This window comes from Tachypleus tridentatus, chromosome 12 (assembly GCF_004210375.1).
Source record: "Tachypleus tridentatus isolate NWPU-2018 chromosome 12, ASM421037v1, whole genome shotgun sequence".
Lineage (NCBI taxonomy): Eukaryota > Metazoa > Arthropoda > Merostomata > Xiphosura > Limulidae > Tachypleus > Tachypleus tridentatus.
Genome location: NC_134836.1, coordinates 100,064,410 through 100,083,925, shown reverse-complemented (window position 1 = coordinate 100,083,925; position 19,516 = coordinate 100,064,410). Strand labels below are relative to the sequence as shown.

The following is a 19,516-nucleotide window of genomic DNA, read 5'->3' as shown; positions in this document are numbered from 1 at the left end:
AATAATTGTAAATGCTCTAAATTATTTAAAATTGAACTTTGCTTACAAGGAAAAAGTTATAAAAAATTATATATTGAAAGGCCTGACTTCTTTTTCACGGGCTGTAAACAAATTGTATTATTGTGTATTATAAATGGACAAATCTCTCTCTCTTATTTTTGTCCACTCACGAACACTCATTCTACAAGTGATTAGAAGCCACAAAAGAAAGCAGTTGGAGCATGTATATCATCACAGGAGTTGATACAAATCTGAACTCTCCTGTTGTTGAACAGAAGTTGAAATGCATGCATATGAGAAGTGATCAGTGGGAGAAAATTATATATTACTTGAATTTTTATATTTTGTAGCTTATACAGTTGGAAATACGTTCAGGCTAAAATAAAACTTGTGTCCTGAAGTGTACATGCAAACCCAAACAGTATGCTGATAAGTGAAACAAAATGTTTTGAACCACCTTGTTATCTTTGTGTAAATTATTATTAGTTTGTCAAATAATTGTATAGCCAAATGTAACTACTTCAGTGGAGTTTATTGAAAGTGTATAATTAACAAAGTAGTTATTTTTTAATTGTACTGCTGTTTTTATTATTTCTTTCTCCTGAACCTTATGGAAAAAGTTGCAAGTTTGGCATGAAATTTCTAGTATTATTTTTAGCTGTGCTCTTTTGAAACATAATTACATAAACTCAGGGAAAGGTTTGGCATTAAAAGAACCTATTTTATTCAATTTTTCAAATATCCTTACATTCATTATGTATAACTGATGAATATGTTGAAATTTGGTTTTAGTTGTGATGAGAAACATAGCTTGAACTTAAAAAACATTATAGTAGTGATTTTATAATACCTGAAACCAAAACTGCCAGTGTTCTATTTTTGTCATAGGTATAACAATAAAGTGTTAAGATTTTAATGAATTTCTATTAGGGATTTTATTTTTCATTATTTCTTCTCAAAAAAGAACATTAATGGTTTTAATTATAACAGAATGAAAGCAAATCACATCTGGGGAATATATATACATTAGGCTTAAGTAACTGTTATGTTTTTGTTTTATTCTCTTTTGTTAAACTCTTTGTCAAAAACAACAGTATTACTTGGTTTGGTGTTGAGAAAACCCACTTGTAGAGAAATATATATGTAAAAATGGCTCATTTGGGTTGAGAAAATTTTTTACGTAGAGGAGTGAACAACGTTTCGACCTTCTTTGGTCATCGTCAGGTTCACAAAGAAAGAGAGAGGTAACTTCCCGGAAACTGACCACATGTTTGAAAGGGGTCGTTTATATATTCAAACATCTAAGCCCACCTTCTACATTCCGACACTCAGTTACACAACCCCTTTCAAACATGTGGTCAGCTTCGGGGCAGTTACCTCTCTCTTTCTTTGTGAACCTTACGATGACCAAAGAAGTTCGAAACGTTGTTCACTGCTCTACGTGAAAAAATTTTCTCAACCCAAACGAGCCGTTTTAAATATATATTGCTTGGTTTGATTTAATTTCATTTCTCTCTTGTGCTGTATCAAGGCAGTGGAACATGTTTGTGAGAAAATGTCATTGTCAAAATTTCAGTGGAAGAGTTATTCTTTAAATAAGCTAAGTTTTCGTAAAGCTTTATGATAAGCAAAGAAAATGCTTGCATGTAGTTTTTAACTGTGAATAAAACCGTAATTTAATTTAAGTGAATGATATGAATTTTTATGATGTCAGTTTGCAGATATTTGTATTTATTTTATACTACACTATATATTAAAACGATTGCTGTGTAATGGATGGATATATATATTAAAACGATTGGTGTGGAATGGATGGATATTTCAGTATAAGTAGTTAAGTCAACATATTTCTTAAATGCTTTAGTAAATTACATAATTTTATGGCAGAGTTTATTTAAATGATAATGTATTTATGTGTGTTTGAAATAAAAGAAAGACTCGTGATCACAAAACTACTCTTCAAATGATAACTTGTATTAGTTTGTGGTTTCCTAAGACATATACAAACTAATATATATTATACTGATCCTGTTGCAAAAGGGCTGAAATATCTTGATCTTAATGTTGATAAATGTGCAACACTTTAAGTATTTATACAATAACTTTTGATGCAATATGTGTACCTTCACAAAATGTGGCACACTTTTAGTAAAGATTACAGACATTTTGTACACAGTAAAACAGATTTATACTAAAGATTTGTTTGTGTAAATATTGAATTTGTTTCATTATTAGTGTGAGTGCTAATTAATTTTGTGTTATGATTACACACTTATTTGTCCCAAAAATCCCAAATATTATTTATGTAATCTCTAAAACCTACTAAGTAGATTTTAAAACATTTGTTTTCAGTGAAAATGTTTATATTTTGTCTGATATTTTCTCTTCTCTAACTGTGTGAGACCTGTTAATTTGACTAACCTCATAACCATCATAAAAAATAGTTAAGAAATATAAATTATGCTTTTTATAACACAAAAATACAAATGCTTAGGCAAAGTAGTTGAAGTATCATAATGTTATATATTTATTACTTTTTTATTATATTGACCTTCCAGTCTTGCCCTGCTGATGTTACATAACTTGCATGGTGCTCATGCACTTACGTTACTGTATTCAGTTACATAAAACTGACCTTTAGTCTTCACAAAATGATTTTGTCTTGGCCACGTTTAAGTAGACTAGTATTTTGTAATATGTAGTCACATTTCAATTATTATACATTATATAGGTATATAAATTATATTACTATTTAGAAATAAGTTATTAAACTTATTTTTCCTAAAATATAAAACAATAAATAGAGAAGCAAACAATTCTCTTCTAGCCAATGACCTTTGAACTCTGTTGCTGCTGGAGAAATGTTGCTAAGTCTTTTAAAATTTTGTACATGCAGGATATGAAAAAGATATGTTTTCAGGTTTATATATGTGTACAGTTGAATAACCAAAAACATCATGAATTGTTATATTGAAACCATAGTATTCCACTATAATTTATCAAGCTTAATAACCAAGTTGTATTGTGGTCTTAAAAAAATATGAACCTTGTAGCAGACAAAAGACACAACCTACCTCTTTGAAATCTTGGTCTGAAGGAAAGTGGTAACCATTTAACAGATTAAAATGACTGAGAAAACCACAAGGGGGTGATTCTAAGCTGTTAATTGGTTATTCACATCATATGTTGAAGTAAGTGTGTTTAAGGGATCGTTTCCAAAAATTGAGAGAGAGGCGAACATGGCAACTGTGTTTGATTCAGTGCGTAAGCCATATCTCAGCAAAGTAAAAATACATGAGGTTTTCATTTCATATTCTACCTTGTTAATATTGGTAATTTGATTTCCTATTTTGTACCAAAATATAAACCTAGTACTTTGACATCACAGGTATCTAATTTTAACCAGTCAGTGCTACATTCAACATACCACTTGACTCACAAAAATCAACATTTAGGAGTGTTCTTTTAATATTTTTAAATATAAAAAATTAACTCTTATATAGAATTAAAGTTTGAATTATAAATTACAATTTGATACCATACTTATTGTCATAAATTAATAAAATAATATTTCATTAACATTTTGAATGCAAGCCAACAATTGCAGTGACATTGTCTTTGACCCATTGTGAAAGGGTTAAATTTGAAATATCTAAACTCTTTGTTTTATTTTAGGTCACAAGGTAGTTTTATGAGAAAAAAAAGTGGTAAATGAACCATTCTTTTTTCTCTATGTGACCTAAAAAAAATATTTAAAGTGTAGATGCAGATATAGTTCTTAAATTTGCTTTATGTAATTTTGGTTTACAGGTTTCTATGTGTTTGTGTATCTGTTATTTGTTCAAGATATACATCATAAACACTACTTAAAGAGTTCTCTTAGTTATGTTAATTAGATAGTTACTTTTGTTTGGATACTGTTAAGACATGAATCTATCACTTAAATATTTAATTAGTCAAGGGGAATAAAATTGTAACGTTTGTTACAGTAACAGAATTTATATTATTTTGAACTTTTAATACGAAGGTTGGTGTTTGAAGATTTTATAAACTAAGTTATTACAGTTACAGTACATGTTGTTAAGGTACACAGTTTTTGTTTTTGACTTTATTCAGAGTTACTTTTTTTACCTGCTTAGACAAAAATAAAATATTTTAGAACTTTAGCTGATACATACCATGTTTTATTGTATTATTTTTTCTTCATTTTTACTTGTTTCAGGAGATACATGCACATACAATAAACACTTAACTTTATTACTTAATGCTATTGTTGATTTTTCAGTGACTCCAGGAGTTAGTCTACCTCAGTCAGCTGCACCATCTCAAACATCAGCACTTGCAAATTCTCTGATTGCTGCCCAAGCTCACACATCAGTAACTGGTGCAGCTAGTTCAGTTGTAACAGGACCAGGCTTAGCAGCTGTTCTTGCTGCCCAGTCTCAGTCAGCAGGTCAACCCAATCCAACAGGTACAGCTTTTCCAACAGGGTTGGCTGCACTCAGTCTAGCTCAGGTAATTTGTCCATGTCAAAAGTCAGAACCTATATTTATAAAATTCCTGTACCAAAATACAGATTTGTGTATTTGTTAGATCTGTTGTGAAATAGAAAATAATGCTGGCTTCTACTACTATTTAGTGGAATTTTCTTATAGATACTCCAATTTTACATTTCATGTGTGTTAAAACTTGTAGAAGTGTATATTAAACAATTGGTTTGTGATTGAATGACATTACAGAAAATATTGATGAAAAATTGTTCAACTAGGTAGTATATTAGAAATACAAGAACTTTTATAAGTATAGCTACGTTTTGCAAGTACAGTAGGTTTTGGCAAAATATTCCAATGACCCAAATCCTTTCTTATTGAATATAGATTAGTGCTCATCTGATAAAAGGTTAACCCTTTCCATGATAAAACAGTATACTTCATTTTGAACCATTCTATGCTTAATGGTGAAAACTGACTGTACATTTATAAAAGGTGGTTACCGTATGTTTGTGAATATTTTTAAAATTACCCAACCACTGAATAAATGAGCTACAGGATATTACAAAAATGACTGTACTTTATACAAACATTAGAATATCATTTCTTTAAGTGTCATAGATATTTACTAATTCACATGATGAAATTGCTTTTAATGTTTCATTGTTATGGAGATATATGGACTGTGAGCATAAAACTATGCTGTTCTAATGAAAGAGCTTTTTGATTAACTCAATCTATATAAAGATTTTGGACGTGACCTATCTAAAACCACTCCATACCCATTAAACTATATGTAATATAACTATGAATCTACTGCACTCATCTTTATTAAATTTGAAAAGCTTTTAATAATAAATACAAAACTGTTGTACACAGAATATCAAATAATCTAACAAGACATTTTTACTGAAGATTTCTCTGTAAACTTAAGAAACCTTCACTGAGTTGGTCTGACTGAAAGAAAAGTTTCACATTAAAAATTAAAATATTTATTTTCATCTTATAGTTTTCATATTTCATTTGCATAGTCTGTAGAACCTCCTAAATGACAATCAAAAAGTTTAATGATAAAATTTTGTTTTATCCATTTTCTATATTTTGACATGATTATATAGAAGTCATCAATGTGAAATATTAAAAACTATGAAATAAAATGAACATTACCTATTATCTTTTTTAAGTGCATTTTTGATTTGAGATTTTCAAATTACTTATTTTCACTATTTCAACTTTTTTTAAAAATTATTTCATGATTTTTTGCTTTGTTTTTCTACAGAAGTATTTTATACATTACCCATTGCTCTCTACATTTTTGTTTGTTTTACCTCTCAAGTTTGATGTGAAAAAAAAAAATCCACTTTAGATATGCATCTTAGAACACTAAAACATATGAATCACTAGTGAATATAAGAAGGATACTGTATAAATTTGTAGGTTTATGTTAATTAGAAAATAATATAAGTTCTTCAGTTTTGTTCTTAAAATAACTATTGTAAAGTTAGCCATGATATCTTGTGATTTTAGAGGCATTAACCATGTCATTTTGATTTTGAATGTAATTAACAATAAAGCAAATTTCCAGAGAGTGTGTTACAATTAAAGGAATAGGTTTACTAAAACGTGTAGAGCTTAGAGGCTTCAGAAACGACTATTTAACAGTTGATAATCCTCTATCTGTAATCCTAATAGGATGATAATAATTCAGTGAAAAAATATATAATTAGTGATGTCTTCATTCAGCAAGTTTTAAACTAAAGTAATTGGAATGTTTACACATGTTCATGCACACACACAAATATATATATATATATATATAATGGGAATTAGTGTGTTATCAAACATATCAATGCCCAGTTCTTGATTTTCTGTAATAAAAATTAAAATATCTAAAAATGAAAATAATAAAAAGTTTGTGATTCATACAAGTTTTAAATTTGGACAAGTATTACTCAGAAAGCCAAAAATTCATGAGGTTCAAAATGAAAGTTCCAAATAATGTAATGGTAAGTTAAAAACCTTTTCCAAGAAATTTTGAAATAAGAGTTTGCTTCAAAAATAATGGAAACTTAACTACATATTTGATATTTGAAATTTCTTTTTTAGTTGTATCGAAAGTGCAGCTACACACACACACTGTCTGAATGGAACACAATGTAACTAAATATTCTAACATGATGTTACATGATAAAAGAATTTATGCTTCTTTCAGATTGTAACCCTTGGTAAAGGTGTAAGTTGGAATCTCAGATACTTTAAAAATGTATGTTAAGATATCTGGTATGGGTATTAAAACTTTATTAAAACAAAGTAGAGAATAATGTTTCAACCTTTGGTCATCTTCAGGTTAACAAAGAGAGAGTTTACAGTGGACTGTTGTTGGGCATATGTCTTAGAGATGAGAGTATAAACATGTACAGGATTTTAGGTAGTGTTGCAGTTAAATGTTAGGTTATTAATTTGTATAGGTATAAAGGTGTTCCTTCATGTTGGTTTAGTTTTAGTTTTTGAATAAGTAGGTCTTTGATTTTGCGTTTGTTTATATTTGTTTCCCTAGTTGGTATCTGGGTGTTTTCTATGGTTACGTTGTGTTTATTTGATTTGCAGTGTTCAAAAATGTGTGAAGGTGTTATTTTGTGTTCTTTAAATCTATTTTACATTTTTCTGCTTGTTTCTCCAATATAGAAGTTGTGGCATTTGTTGCATTGTATTTTATAAATAATGTTGGTGTTGTGTTTGCCAGTGAAGTTTTTACATAGTGTGGACTTTAGTTTTGTTCCTGGTGGTAGAACTTAGTATATGTTGTTAAGCTCTAAAGGTATTATAGTTTAAAAAATTTAAGCTTATTTTGCTGTTAAGGTTTTTATTTCTTCCTTTTTAAAGCTTTATACTTTTTACATTATATGTTATAATCTTGTAATTATTAATTTTGTTTTATTTTGAGCCACTTTTATAAAAATAGTGTCAATTAAATTTTGCAGGTGGCCGAAGAGCAACTTTTGTCATGAACCCAGTGGAGTCTTTGGCTTTACTACTGATATTTCTATGTATTTAATTCGTATAGAAATGACTAAAGTGAATTTTTTCAGTTATAGAATGTAGGTGTGTGTGTATGTGTGTGTGTGTGATTATGTTATTTGCATTTATGTATTTTTTCTCTATCTCACTCGCACACACACAAACAGGATGTAAAAAACACTGGATAAATTATTTTAGGCTTACAGGTACTGCCCATACTGTTTTTCCATGAGTGATGTGCAGTGCCCCAAGCATTAATGATGTTTATTTGTTTAATTTTTCATACTTTGGAATACTTTCACTAATTTTAAGCCTCTGCCTCAATTTTCCAATAGTTGATAAAATGGTTCAACCATACTGTAGATGAAATTCTATGGTTATTTTCCATAAAGTTGTTGGCTTATCCCATACAAGTATATCATTCTGATGTTCTATACTTTTCTGTAAAGATCCTTAAAAAGAAAGAGTGAACATTTATATTCAGTGACATTTCTGACAATTTATGTATGATTAGAAGCATTTATTTTTACATGTTTCGTTTAAATCGAATTTTAGCTTTTAAATTTTTTTCTTTCTTTTACCAATTAGAATGCCCTTCAGAGTGGAGCAGTTCTTACACAGGTATGTTTTTTTCTCTTTTAAGATAAAAATAGTCATGATTTTTGAGTAATATTTTGTAAAGTTGATACTTTAAAAGAATACCAAGTCTATTATATATGTTCTACGTTTTGTCTTTTTTTTAGCAGCCTGGTATTGCTTTGCCTGTTTCCTTGACTACAACAACACCTGTAGGAACAGTGAGTGTACAAACTCTTTTCAAAATTAAGATATAGGCTGTATGTATTTTTCTTCCTGAGTCTTGCTTCTATTTGAATGCCATATAGTTTACGATATGTATAACATAGTTCTCTAAGTTTTCTCAAAATATTTTTCTTTTTCAACATGAGTCTAGAGTTACTTTATCCCTTAAACAACAGGGATGTTGTAGGTAGAAGCATCAGCTGATGATGGCTGCCATTTAAGGGTTAATTATTGTAAAATAGGGAGAACGTAACTTTTCTTACCATTGTGTTAGGTGTGGCCTAGATGGTAGCATTTTTCACTGTGGATTCTAAGGGTACATGGTTCATGTCTTTTTGCTATAAAATTGAGCTTCACATATTTGGGACCAGGGGTGAATTATAAGAATGACAGTCAAATCATATTATTCAGTTAAAGTAGCCCAAGAGTTGATGATGGGTGCTGTTTGCTCACTGCCTTCCATCTGATCTGTAAGTTGAATACTAGGGATAGCTAATGTAGATAAACTGTGTGCAGCTTTTTGAGAATATCTGAAAGCAAATCAAACCAAATTAAATCTATATTTACGTGAGTACAAATTTTTCTTTTTTGAATATTTGAGTAATTACATATACATTTTTATTTTTTTTATTTACAGTTGCTTGACTGTGCTGTAACTTTAGCACCAGTCTGGTTAACATTATGAACTTGTATGGAATAATCAAAAATGAATAAAAATGTGAAGTTGTGACTACAATTTTTCATTTGAAAAGGCAGAAAAGCTAAAATTTCTCTATATTTATTAATGCTGCACCATTGTTTTGCAGTGTTGCCTAGTTGTTAAGCAGAAGTTTAGTCTGTAAGTACTGAAATCCAGATTCAATTCCCTAGGACATACAATGCATAGTTAAACCAGTGTTGGGTCCTGTAGCAGATTAGTGATAAGCTTATGAATCTGATGTTAGTTTTTGAAATATCAAAATTTCTATAGAAAGAAATTATTAATTATCATTTGATATAATTCAGCAATAATTTGGCTTTTATTTGCCATTAGGTAGCTTTTATTTTGGACCTTTGTTGCTGAGGTAGGAAAGATAGCCTTCATTTATTTTAACTCTCTCAACATGGGGTCAGTAAATTTGACCAATTATGTGACTTCTTTGTATTTGTTTAAAGTCTTTATAAATTTAATACTTCTCACTTTCAATGTAGTGTGTATATCTTCAAAATTTTGCAGTCTTTCAGTTGAAATTGTAAATCTTGCACATACAAAAGATCATATTTTTAGACGAAGTATTTTTAATAAAGTAAAATACTTGCCCATTAATATTATGAGTATTTATTTTTAATAGCCCATGTGCAAATAAATTTTCATGTTAGGATTAAAAATATTTTTTCCTCATCTCAAAATTCTCAAATTTTCTTTGTGTAATCCTCAAAACCTCCTAAAGAACTACAGACAAACAACTAAAAACAACAGAAGAAATCTTAAATTACCCTTTTTACCTTTCTAAAATGTCTTCGAATTGTAACATGAAACTACACTCATTTATCCAAAGTAGCTTTAAACTTGTAATACTATACATCTATTTACAATAAAATTTTATTGTTTTATTGACTTTCCATGTCTGACTGCTGTCAACATCATTATAAATTGTAAATTACTCGGGTCATGTGCTGCTTGTGTTTGTGTGCCTTGTGAAACATTTTTATTCTGTTATTATTTATTTTACTGCATTTAATCTTAACTAACCTAAAAAATCCCAATTTTTTACATTTTAGTTACTTTTTAATAACAAGTAAAGAATAAGGATGAAAAAGTACTTACTTAGTCTTTTTTTCTTGCCATTGATTGTAGAGAAAATTTAAGCCTACTTTTTATAGTAATGGTAGTAGTAATTTTTATTCAATTAAATAATGCATCAGTGAACATAAACTGATAATATGCAAAAAAAAATTAGACAATTTCCCCTGCTTTTACAGTCTTTTGGCTTTTTAACTTTGCAAGAAGAGCTGTTACAAATTTCATCTAAGCTAGTCATTAAGTTTCTCACTGGATGTTGCTTATACTTTCAGTGAAATTGACTATTTTATGTTTAGAATATAATATTATATAATACATCATTTGATAGATGAAAATCTTGGCTTTCTATCAGTTGTATGTAACTTATAATTAAACATAAGAGAACTATGAACATATCCTGAAGTAGAGTGCGTGTTAGTAGAGGTTCAATTTTTTATTTGATTGCTATATAATTGAACAAATTTGTTGAATGTTATTAAAATTATGATTTGTTTGAGTAATAATGATTTTCTAATGAGTAACAGATATTTCTTACTCTTTCCAAGGGTGGTGGAAAAAATAGAGAAGACAAAATGCCAAGAGCAAATATGCTATTTTTGTCATATTAAGGGAAATTCAGGATTTAAAAAAAAAATATTGCCTTGTAGAATCAGGAACTTAAAACTAGTTTACAATTAAAATATGGCTTATTGTATTGGGTTAAGTGTCATAATAAAAAGAAAAAGTACTTTAATAAACTTTGTGTCATGCACAACAAAGAACACCTGGGTCAAGATGGTTAAACCAATTAGAAAAACTTAAGAAAATTTTGATAGTTTTATTTTGCTGTTTACAATGAGGAGTGGAACTGAAAGACATTCTTATCTGCATAGAAAGTCATTATGGTTGAGCTCAGTGCTAACAATAAAACTTGTCTTTAATGTATTGTACTGTTTTGATCAGTGGTTCTTAATCTGGGTTCAATCGAACCCCAGGGGTTTGGTGAGTCAGTCTCAGGGGTTCGTATGATTCATGTCATGCTCCACTTGGCCATCATTGGCTGTGGCTGATCACATCACATCACTTGGCTTTAATATTTGTGCTGCAGGGAACTTCATGCACTTAACAGTCGACTTGTGACTGTAGTAATTGTGTGTCATTTGTGATTTTTTCTCCAATCTTTCAATTCCTTCATACAAACTATGTCGATCAAAAATAGAAAGTGGTAAGACAAATACGTACAATATGGATTCATGTGTATAACGGAACATGATGGGAGTCAGCGTCCTCAATGCATGATTTGCAATGTCAAGTTGAGCAATTCTAGTGTAGCACTGGCAAAACTAAGTGAACATTCCCTAAAGCTGCATGGAGATTTTGAATTTAGCAAGGCAAAGAGAGCTAGGTTTTGATGAAAAGGCTACTTTGCATTTTTTCAGCTTTATACCCATCGACAAACTGATCCTCACAGCATCGTACGAAGTTGCTATTTGATCGCAAAGCAGGGCAAACCACACACCATTGGTGAAGCACTCATAAAACCAGCTGCATTGAAGATGGCAAATATCATGCTGGGAAAAGCTGCTGATAGTAAGTTATCCCAAATTCCTCTTTCAGTTGACACCATCAGCAGCATAATAGGTGACATGAGCGATGACATCTTGGCTCCAGTAGTTGCAGATCTGATTTCAAGCCCAGCAAAATTCAGTTTTCGACGATACCACCGACGTTTCTAGTCTAAGCCAGCTTGTTGTATTTGTGTGCTGTGTGAAGAAAGATGAGATAAAAGAAGATTTTTTATTTTGTAAGCCTCTTACAACAACAACTAAGGCAGCCAATGTGAAGAAACTTGTGGATGACTTCTTCAGAGACAATGATCTTTCATGGGATATGGTTTCTGCAGTTTGTTTGGATGGAGCTCCAGTCATGCTGGGACGAAACTCTGGTTTTGGTGTGCTGGTGAAAGCCAATGCACCGTGCATAATTGTAACACACTGTGTTCTGTACAGGCATTCATTGGCAACAAAAACCTTGCCTTTAAAACTGGCAGAAGTATTAAAAATTGTAGTGGAATGTGTGAACTTTGTGCAAAAAGTGCCCTGAAGCACTGCATCTTCAAAGTACTGTGTAATGAAATGGGCTCTGAATTCGAGGTATTAGCCCTGTTTTTGTGAGAGCACCAATGTTGTCATGCAGATTGCTTCGTAAAATATGAGTTCATTCTCATTTTGCGTACATGGCCGATATCTTCAATGCTCTCAATCATCTTAATCAACAAATGCAGTATGGTGGAGTCAACATCATCGAAGCGGAAAAAAACCTGAAGGCTTTTCAAAAAAAGCTACTGTTATGGAAACGACAAACAGAGAATGATAACTTCACAGACTTTCCCCTGCTGGATAACTCTGTAAGTAAGATCAAAGATGTGTCTGAAATCGGAGACATTTCTGTACTCGGGGAACTGAAGCAAGCAATTGCCATGCACTTAGATAAGCTTGCAAAGTCTCTTGACTGATACTTCCCCACCAGAGAGTCATATCCAGAATGGGTGGGACAGCTGTTCACGTTTAGTGTTGCAACAACAGATGTCAATGATGAATACCTCAACGAAATCATTGAACTTCAGCAGAGCCAGATTCAACAGCAACTTTTCAGAACAACAATGCTCTCAACATTTTGGTTTCACCAAATCGTAGCGTACCCTCTTATTGCTAAGAAAACCCTTGAGATACTCATACTGTTTGTTACAACGAGGATGGTAGACATAAAATCGAAGAAAAGGAACAGACTTTGTTGTGAAAATATGAGAGTGGCACTTGCCAAGGTGAAGCCGTGAATTTTTGAACTTGTCTCTGAAAGACAACAGCAAAAGTCACATTATAAAATGTGTCTGGCAACCTACAAATTAAACTATTAAAGTTTGTGCATTGTGTATTTTTGAAATAATAATATTTTTAAGTATCAAAACATATGGTATAAATTTCAAGTTATCCACAGGTATTCATCAGCAAAAACAAAATGTACAAATTTTTTTTTCCAGTACAAAAAAGTATATAATGTCTAAGTACTTTAATTGAAGTCTGTGATGAGGGGTGATTTCATATCTATCAATAAAACAAACAAAAATATATGTTTTCTACAGTTGTAAACTTTCTGTTCTTGAGGCTTGGTATAACTGTAATAACCTAACAGAAATACAGGTGACAGAATTTTGTAGTTATAGTTTTGCACATAAGAATAAATAAATATATACTATATACATACGACGTATAGTACCACCAACCTGTATGTGTGTGTCTGTATATATATAGACACACACACTCGTGTACAACTTGTGAATTAACCAGTTAAGTTTATGTACATTCCAAAGCCTTGTATTTTTGTTTTAATGTTATTAGTAAATCATAGTATATAAAATTTTAGCTAAGAATGTTTTAAGTGATAATATATTCAATTATCTAGCCTGGTATAGCTCTTCCGACCACATTAGCCACAACACAAGTAGCTACTGTTAGTTATCCGGCTCCAAGATTAATTGGGCAAGCCACTGTACCATTCTCAGCAACCCAACCTCAAGTACCAACAGCTATTCCTCATCAACACTCATCACAGGGCCAGCCACAGCACCAACCAAAGCAGAGAGTTTTCACAGGAACTGTTACTAAACTTCATGATAATTTTGGATTTGTTGATGAGGATGTATTTTTCCAAACAAGGTATAAATCCAACAAAAGTTACAGAAGATTATTTTGATTCTTAAGAAAATTTCTTATTATATGTTCCCTTTGATATCTTTGTAGAATTGCTGTTAGCTTCTTATTTTGATTTTATTACTCAGGACCTGTCCTAATTTAATTTTCAACCCCAATCTAATACTGTGTTATCACAATATTGTCACATTTTCTTAGTGTTTTAGATACAAGTAATTTACTGAAAATTAATAGGAAATCCATCTGTATGGTTTTATTTTCACTGGTAACATTTACAATGCTAAATCTGAATCAGCATTATCTGGAAATAATTAAGATTTAGTGTAACTTAATTTTTGTACAGGATTCAGATTAAACTTGTATAACCAGTTTTATTTATATTGTGAATAGTAAATGAACATGATATATATATATCATTTAGTATGAGTAATTTTAACACACAATTACACACACACACACACTCACACATACATGTGTATATGCTCATTTACATTTTAGATTTTAAATTAATTTAGTATTTGTTAGAACATTAATATGAACTTTTAAAGTACATGTATAAATTGTCAGTTATTACATGTGAGTAGTGCAGTTATACCAATAACCTGATGTAAGAAATTGTTTTTAATTTTGTAGGAAAGGTTACATATTTCTAGAAGAATACTGATGTTATTTTACAAGCTCACATTACAATTGTGGTAAAAACATGTGCTACATTCCAAACTTTTCACCTGTCTTTCAAGATTGAAAGCTGGGTCACTTCTCAGTTTTTTGTTTGTTGTCTTAAGAAACAAAAAGGATAATATTTAAACAACAATAACTGCTTGTCTTTAATTTTATAAGACTTAAACATTAATAAGGAATATTTCAATGTTGTTTAGAACAAATGTTACAGTTCAGAAATTTGTTGACCGAAGACCAAAACTGCTGACATTGGTGGTTTATTAATTATTAATCACATTCTTTGTGTGAATTATAAACTTGAAAATGTATAGGTGGATGCTGTGGTAAGTAAAACATACTTTACTAAAAGTTTTATATATGCTTTAAGAACTCAATTTGAAGATACTAAACAAAAATTAAACTATCTGATGGTCAGTATGATTTTGTAGGAAGAGGTAGTGACTAAAGTAGTGGTGGAACAGGTGCTTTCTCTTACCTGCTTTCAACACACAACTGTTTAATGTTCTTATACAGTGTTTCGTGTGATTAATTAATTAATGGTCATTTGCTGAAGATGTGTTTTATGAGTCAAAAGCGAAAAGTCATGTGTCAAAGTAAGAAGTTGATATAACTAAAAACAGTTCTTCATATCTGCCTTATAGTGGCTGTTGGAGTAGAAACTCCAGTTGAGCTTGTGTATTATTGCAACAAAGGTGGCCATTTTTGCCATTACATTCTTTGATAGGGTAATCTGTAATACTGTTTGAGGTATGTGCTTATGTGCCGTCCCCCCTCATTTTGTGTTTGTTGTGTTATAGAAAAATATAATAAAGTTTGTTTTTTAGTGCAAGAATGTGTTACCATTTATGAATATAGTTGCCTCTAACTTACATTAAAGATAATAAGTGCTCAATAACAGAAAAAATGGAGGGTGCAGTAGGTTGTGAACCCCTAATTAACAGTGCCCCTAATGCCAACATGTATTCTACAGTTTGGTTGAGATTGGCCCAGTGATGTAGTAGTAGTTGGATAATTGACAGACAAACAGACAGATACAGATTTTTGTGCTGTATATATATATATATGTGTGTGTGTGTGCATTTCTATAGATAGATACCAAAGGAAAATATTTGTAGCAGTAATTGTAACCTCAAGGTAATATTCGGGGCAAATTTCAGTTGTAGCTTTAATTTAGTAAAGCTTCAAGTCAAGTAGTCTTGTTGCTGAACAAACTAAACTAGATAAGCTTTTCAACTACATTTATTTTTGTTATAAGCTTGAATCTGAAGGGTTTGTCTGGATAGTTTAAAATTTTGTATAAATTCTCAAAATGCCACCTTTTAAACAATAATGGTGAAACTCAAATTTGCAAAGTTAATATCAGTTCCTTTTGCTTCAGTTATTTTGCTACCTGTTGGAATTATGACTAACTGTAAAAATTGAACAGAAATATTTCATTAAAGTTAGAATTGTGAATGCCCTTGATTATGTTTAATTATGAGAATTATAATGAATATTTAGTACTTTTTCTGTCAGTGTTAAGCTTTGGGAGGCATTGTTACTCAAGTAAAATTACAAATTTAGTTTCATGTAAATGAACCAAAAAAACAGCTGAATCTATGAAGGTAAGTAAAGTTGCCAAGACAGGATTTTTTAAAATTATTTTTACTCGTATGTTGGAATAAATAATTGTTAGAGTGAATAACTACAAAAGAGAAAAATGTATGGCTAGATTTATAACATTTTTTAATGAAGTAACTAACCAAAGTATGGATATCTATGTATAGCAACCTTAAAGGGGAACATTTTTTGATTTGTAACTTAGAATGAAAAAAATAATAAATACTTTTGTGCTTCTGTTGGATTTTCGTTGAGAACAATAGGAATATTATTGTCATTGCTGATACATAATTTCAACTTGTAAGGACAAAAATCTAATAATAAGATCAGTTGTTTTTTTTAAGTAGCTTTACATAAACAATGAAATAAAGTCCTGTTTTAATACTAAGAAGAAAAGATAGAGTAAGTTATTGTATCTAAAAAAAATTAAGTTATTTTTCCATGATTGTTACTTGGTCACAAGTTATTTAAATTGATACAAAAAATATATTAGTACAGATTCTTTTAAGCATGATTAGCTGCATATCATTGTTTGTATAGCATACATACATTGCAAGGAGATAAAAGGAATTCATCAGCATATTAGAATTTTTTAAAACTTTTTGCTTATTATTCTGAAATCAGATTAATTCAAAAGCTCCTTTTCATTTGTAAAAATTACAGTTTATTTCTTATTTCAAAGTACTGTTCGAGGAGTCATGCCTAAAGTTGGAGAGAGAGAGTATTGGTGGAAGCCACATACAATCCCAACATGCCTTTCAAATGGAATGCTGTTAGAATTCAAGTGTTACCAAATCAGGTGTGTGTGTGATATAAAATATCAAAATAATCACCTTGATTTGCCTTTCAGTATTTATTGTTAACAAGTAACTTTAACCTGTTCAGTGCTGTAGACAAGATAACTCGTCCAAGCCAATCAGTAACACAGTGCCACGGACGAGTTAATTCGTTCTCAATACTATGTTCTCAATGTGTTTTTAGAGACATGCATTTGACCTACTTACAAATTGTTTCACTTTTGATCCAAAATGGCATCACAAAAAAGTTGCAATATGAAGAAGCATTAGAGTTGTATTTTGAACTTGGTTCAGAATTGCCATAGCAGTTGAAATACTTGGCAGTCAACAGGTTAACGATAACAACTGAAATTTTGTTCAGTTATACCACATAAGGAAATATGGTGAATAATGTTGCATATTTCTGATATTGGATCAGTTTCTGATAGATTCTGAAGGTTTATATATTGGGTCTAAAACATACAAATTTACATGTTCTTACCTTTAGACCAATGAATGTCCACATCCTAAAAATAAAAAAACTAAAAACTGCTTGATTTATGTTAAAATTTTAAGATTTATAGTGACTTTCCATTAATCTGTACTTTTAACTATTAAAAGTAGTAATTGTATTCTGAGCTTTGACATCCTTTTCATATGTGCAGCTTGTTCAGTCAACGGGTAATAATCGAGGAGTAAGCCTTGGGGCTCCTGGTGGGATGATTTCTTCAGGAGGTATAACGTTGCATCCTAGCCCCTCTGGTCTATCTCAGAACATCATTCCATCCATGCCTAGTATGGGTAATCAAACTACAGGACAATACAGCTCAATCACAGGTGGAGGTAGATGTATATCCTTTGTGTTGAAATATTTTGAATTTAAATAATGGTTCTGTAAAGCATCTGGGTAAAATCAAGTGAATGTCACTTCTCTTTGCTTCTTAAATACGTAATACTGTACATAAAAAGTTGAACTATCATCATAAATGACTCGTTACAAACCAAATACTCATTATGATAGTCTTTTTTTTCCTATTTCTTAAGACTGTGCTTATAATTAGAATGTTTTAGTCATTTTCCTTCTCTGATTAGTGGTCTGGTCTTTGAGACACACTTTGAAATTTATAGGCATTAATATTTAGATAAAACATTAGAAAGGAAAGCACAGTAAAAGTGAGAAAATTTTATTTTCACCATATCTTAATATTGACATCTTAATTTAGGATAGAGTATACCATTCAAGAAATTCTATGAAGTTTTTCTTTTAATCTTTGTAGCTGGTGTCATCTCATTGTTAAAAAATGTTGCTAGATGGAATAAATGCATGAAATGGAGATTTTTTTCTCATTTATCTTGTATATGTGACAACAGAAAAATAAGTAGAATATTGGAACTGGGTGTCAAAAAATCTTTTAAAATTGCACTTTTAGATGATAGTATCAGTTCTTTTACTATTTAACTTGTTCTGGGGGCTGGATGGAGGGTGCCACTGATATCCCCTGGCTTATTTCCTTTTTTTATAGTCAAAACAAATAACATGAGACTTGGTACAGACTTACTGAATGTTATTATCTAGTTTCTGGTTAAAAGAAATATTTATTTGTCTTTGTATTTCTATAATCTTTCAGGTTGAGAAATTTCTAATTTTTTTATTGTAAGTCACTTCCTTTTGTCTTAGAATTACAGTTTTGTTCACTGGTGATCATAAAATTCTATTTTTTTTATAAGTTAAATGTTTCTTTTAATATTATTTTGCCAATTTCAGTAATTGTCACTTCTGTTATAAATCATTAAAAAAACATGTCATATGTTAACTAAGAGTTAACACAGATTGAAAAGAATGAGAAAAACACTAGGGAACATTTTACAGGGCTATTTTCAAAATTTAAAATAAGTTTGTATAAATTTTTGTCAATAAGTGTGGAATGGAAAACAGTTTGTAATTCATATTTTACTACATGTTTTAATTTTTTCAAGGACATATTTAAATACGTTTTAGTATTATGAGATTTCAGTTGTTCTGAATGATATATTTTAGATTTTCTTTATACCAGACAAAAGAAACCACCCTATTATTTTGCATTTCTGTACTATACATTCATACTTCTTACCTACTTCTTTTATTTTAAAACTTGCATCATGGATAGGTCAAAGTGCACATGTCACAACTTTTTGGAGACTGACATTCCAAATTTAATTGAACTATTTTAGTATCATTGTACAAGAATAAACTTGTCATTAAAACATAGTTAATAAATCGAATTTTAATATGATATATGTTCTAATATCTTAATTATATAAAGAAATTTGTATTAAAAAAATTCTAAATTTCCTTTGGTATTAAAATTGTAACATATGTTCTCTATGTTTTAGCTCTTCTCTAATTTATTTAATACCTTTCTGATAAATATGGAAACTGAATGTAAATTACTCAAAATACAGACATTGTTAAAGCAAAGCATAATTTTTATAGTCTACAATCTTATTTATAGATGAAGTCATAAACTAGAAATTTAGACCCACATTTCACATCCTCTCTTTCACAAAGGGTCAGTAGTTCTCTCCTGACACTTTGTACTACATTATTTATAACTAATAGAAAGCCAAAAGTTTAATATACCAAGTGATGCATTATATTGCTTTGTTTTTGACAAAGAGTACTATCTCTATCATCTTCAT

At 30.3% G+C, this 19,516-nt stretch overlaps 1 protein-coding gene across 1 annotated transcript in view; it reads left to right on the top strand.

Annotated features, from left to right (window-relative positions):
- The window catches only part of LOC143235703 (cell division cycle and apoptosis regulator protein 1-like), a 70,608-nt gene that overhangs the window by 10,860 nt on the left and 40,232 nt on the right, over nucleotides 1–19,516 (top strand). Inside the window, 7 exon segments of the mRNA XM_076473916.1 lie at nucleotides 4,286–4,515; nucleotides 8,097–8,129; nucleotides 8,252–8,305; nucleotides 13,534–13,787; nucleotides 16,744–16,774; nucleotides 16,777–16,860; nucleotides 17,503–17,680. Of these exon segments, the coding sequence (XP_076330031.1) occupies nucleotides 4,286–4,515; nucleotides 8,097–8,129; nucleotides 8,252–8,305; nucleotides 13,534–13,787; nucleotides 16,744–16,774; nucleotides 16,777–16,860; nucleotides 17,503–17,680 (864 nt within the window).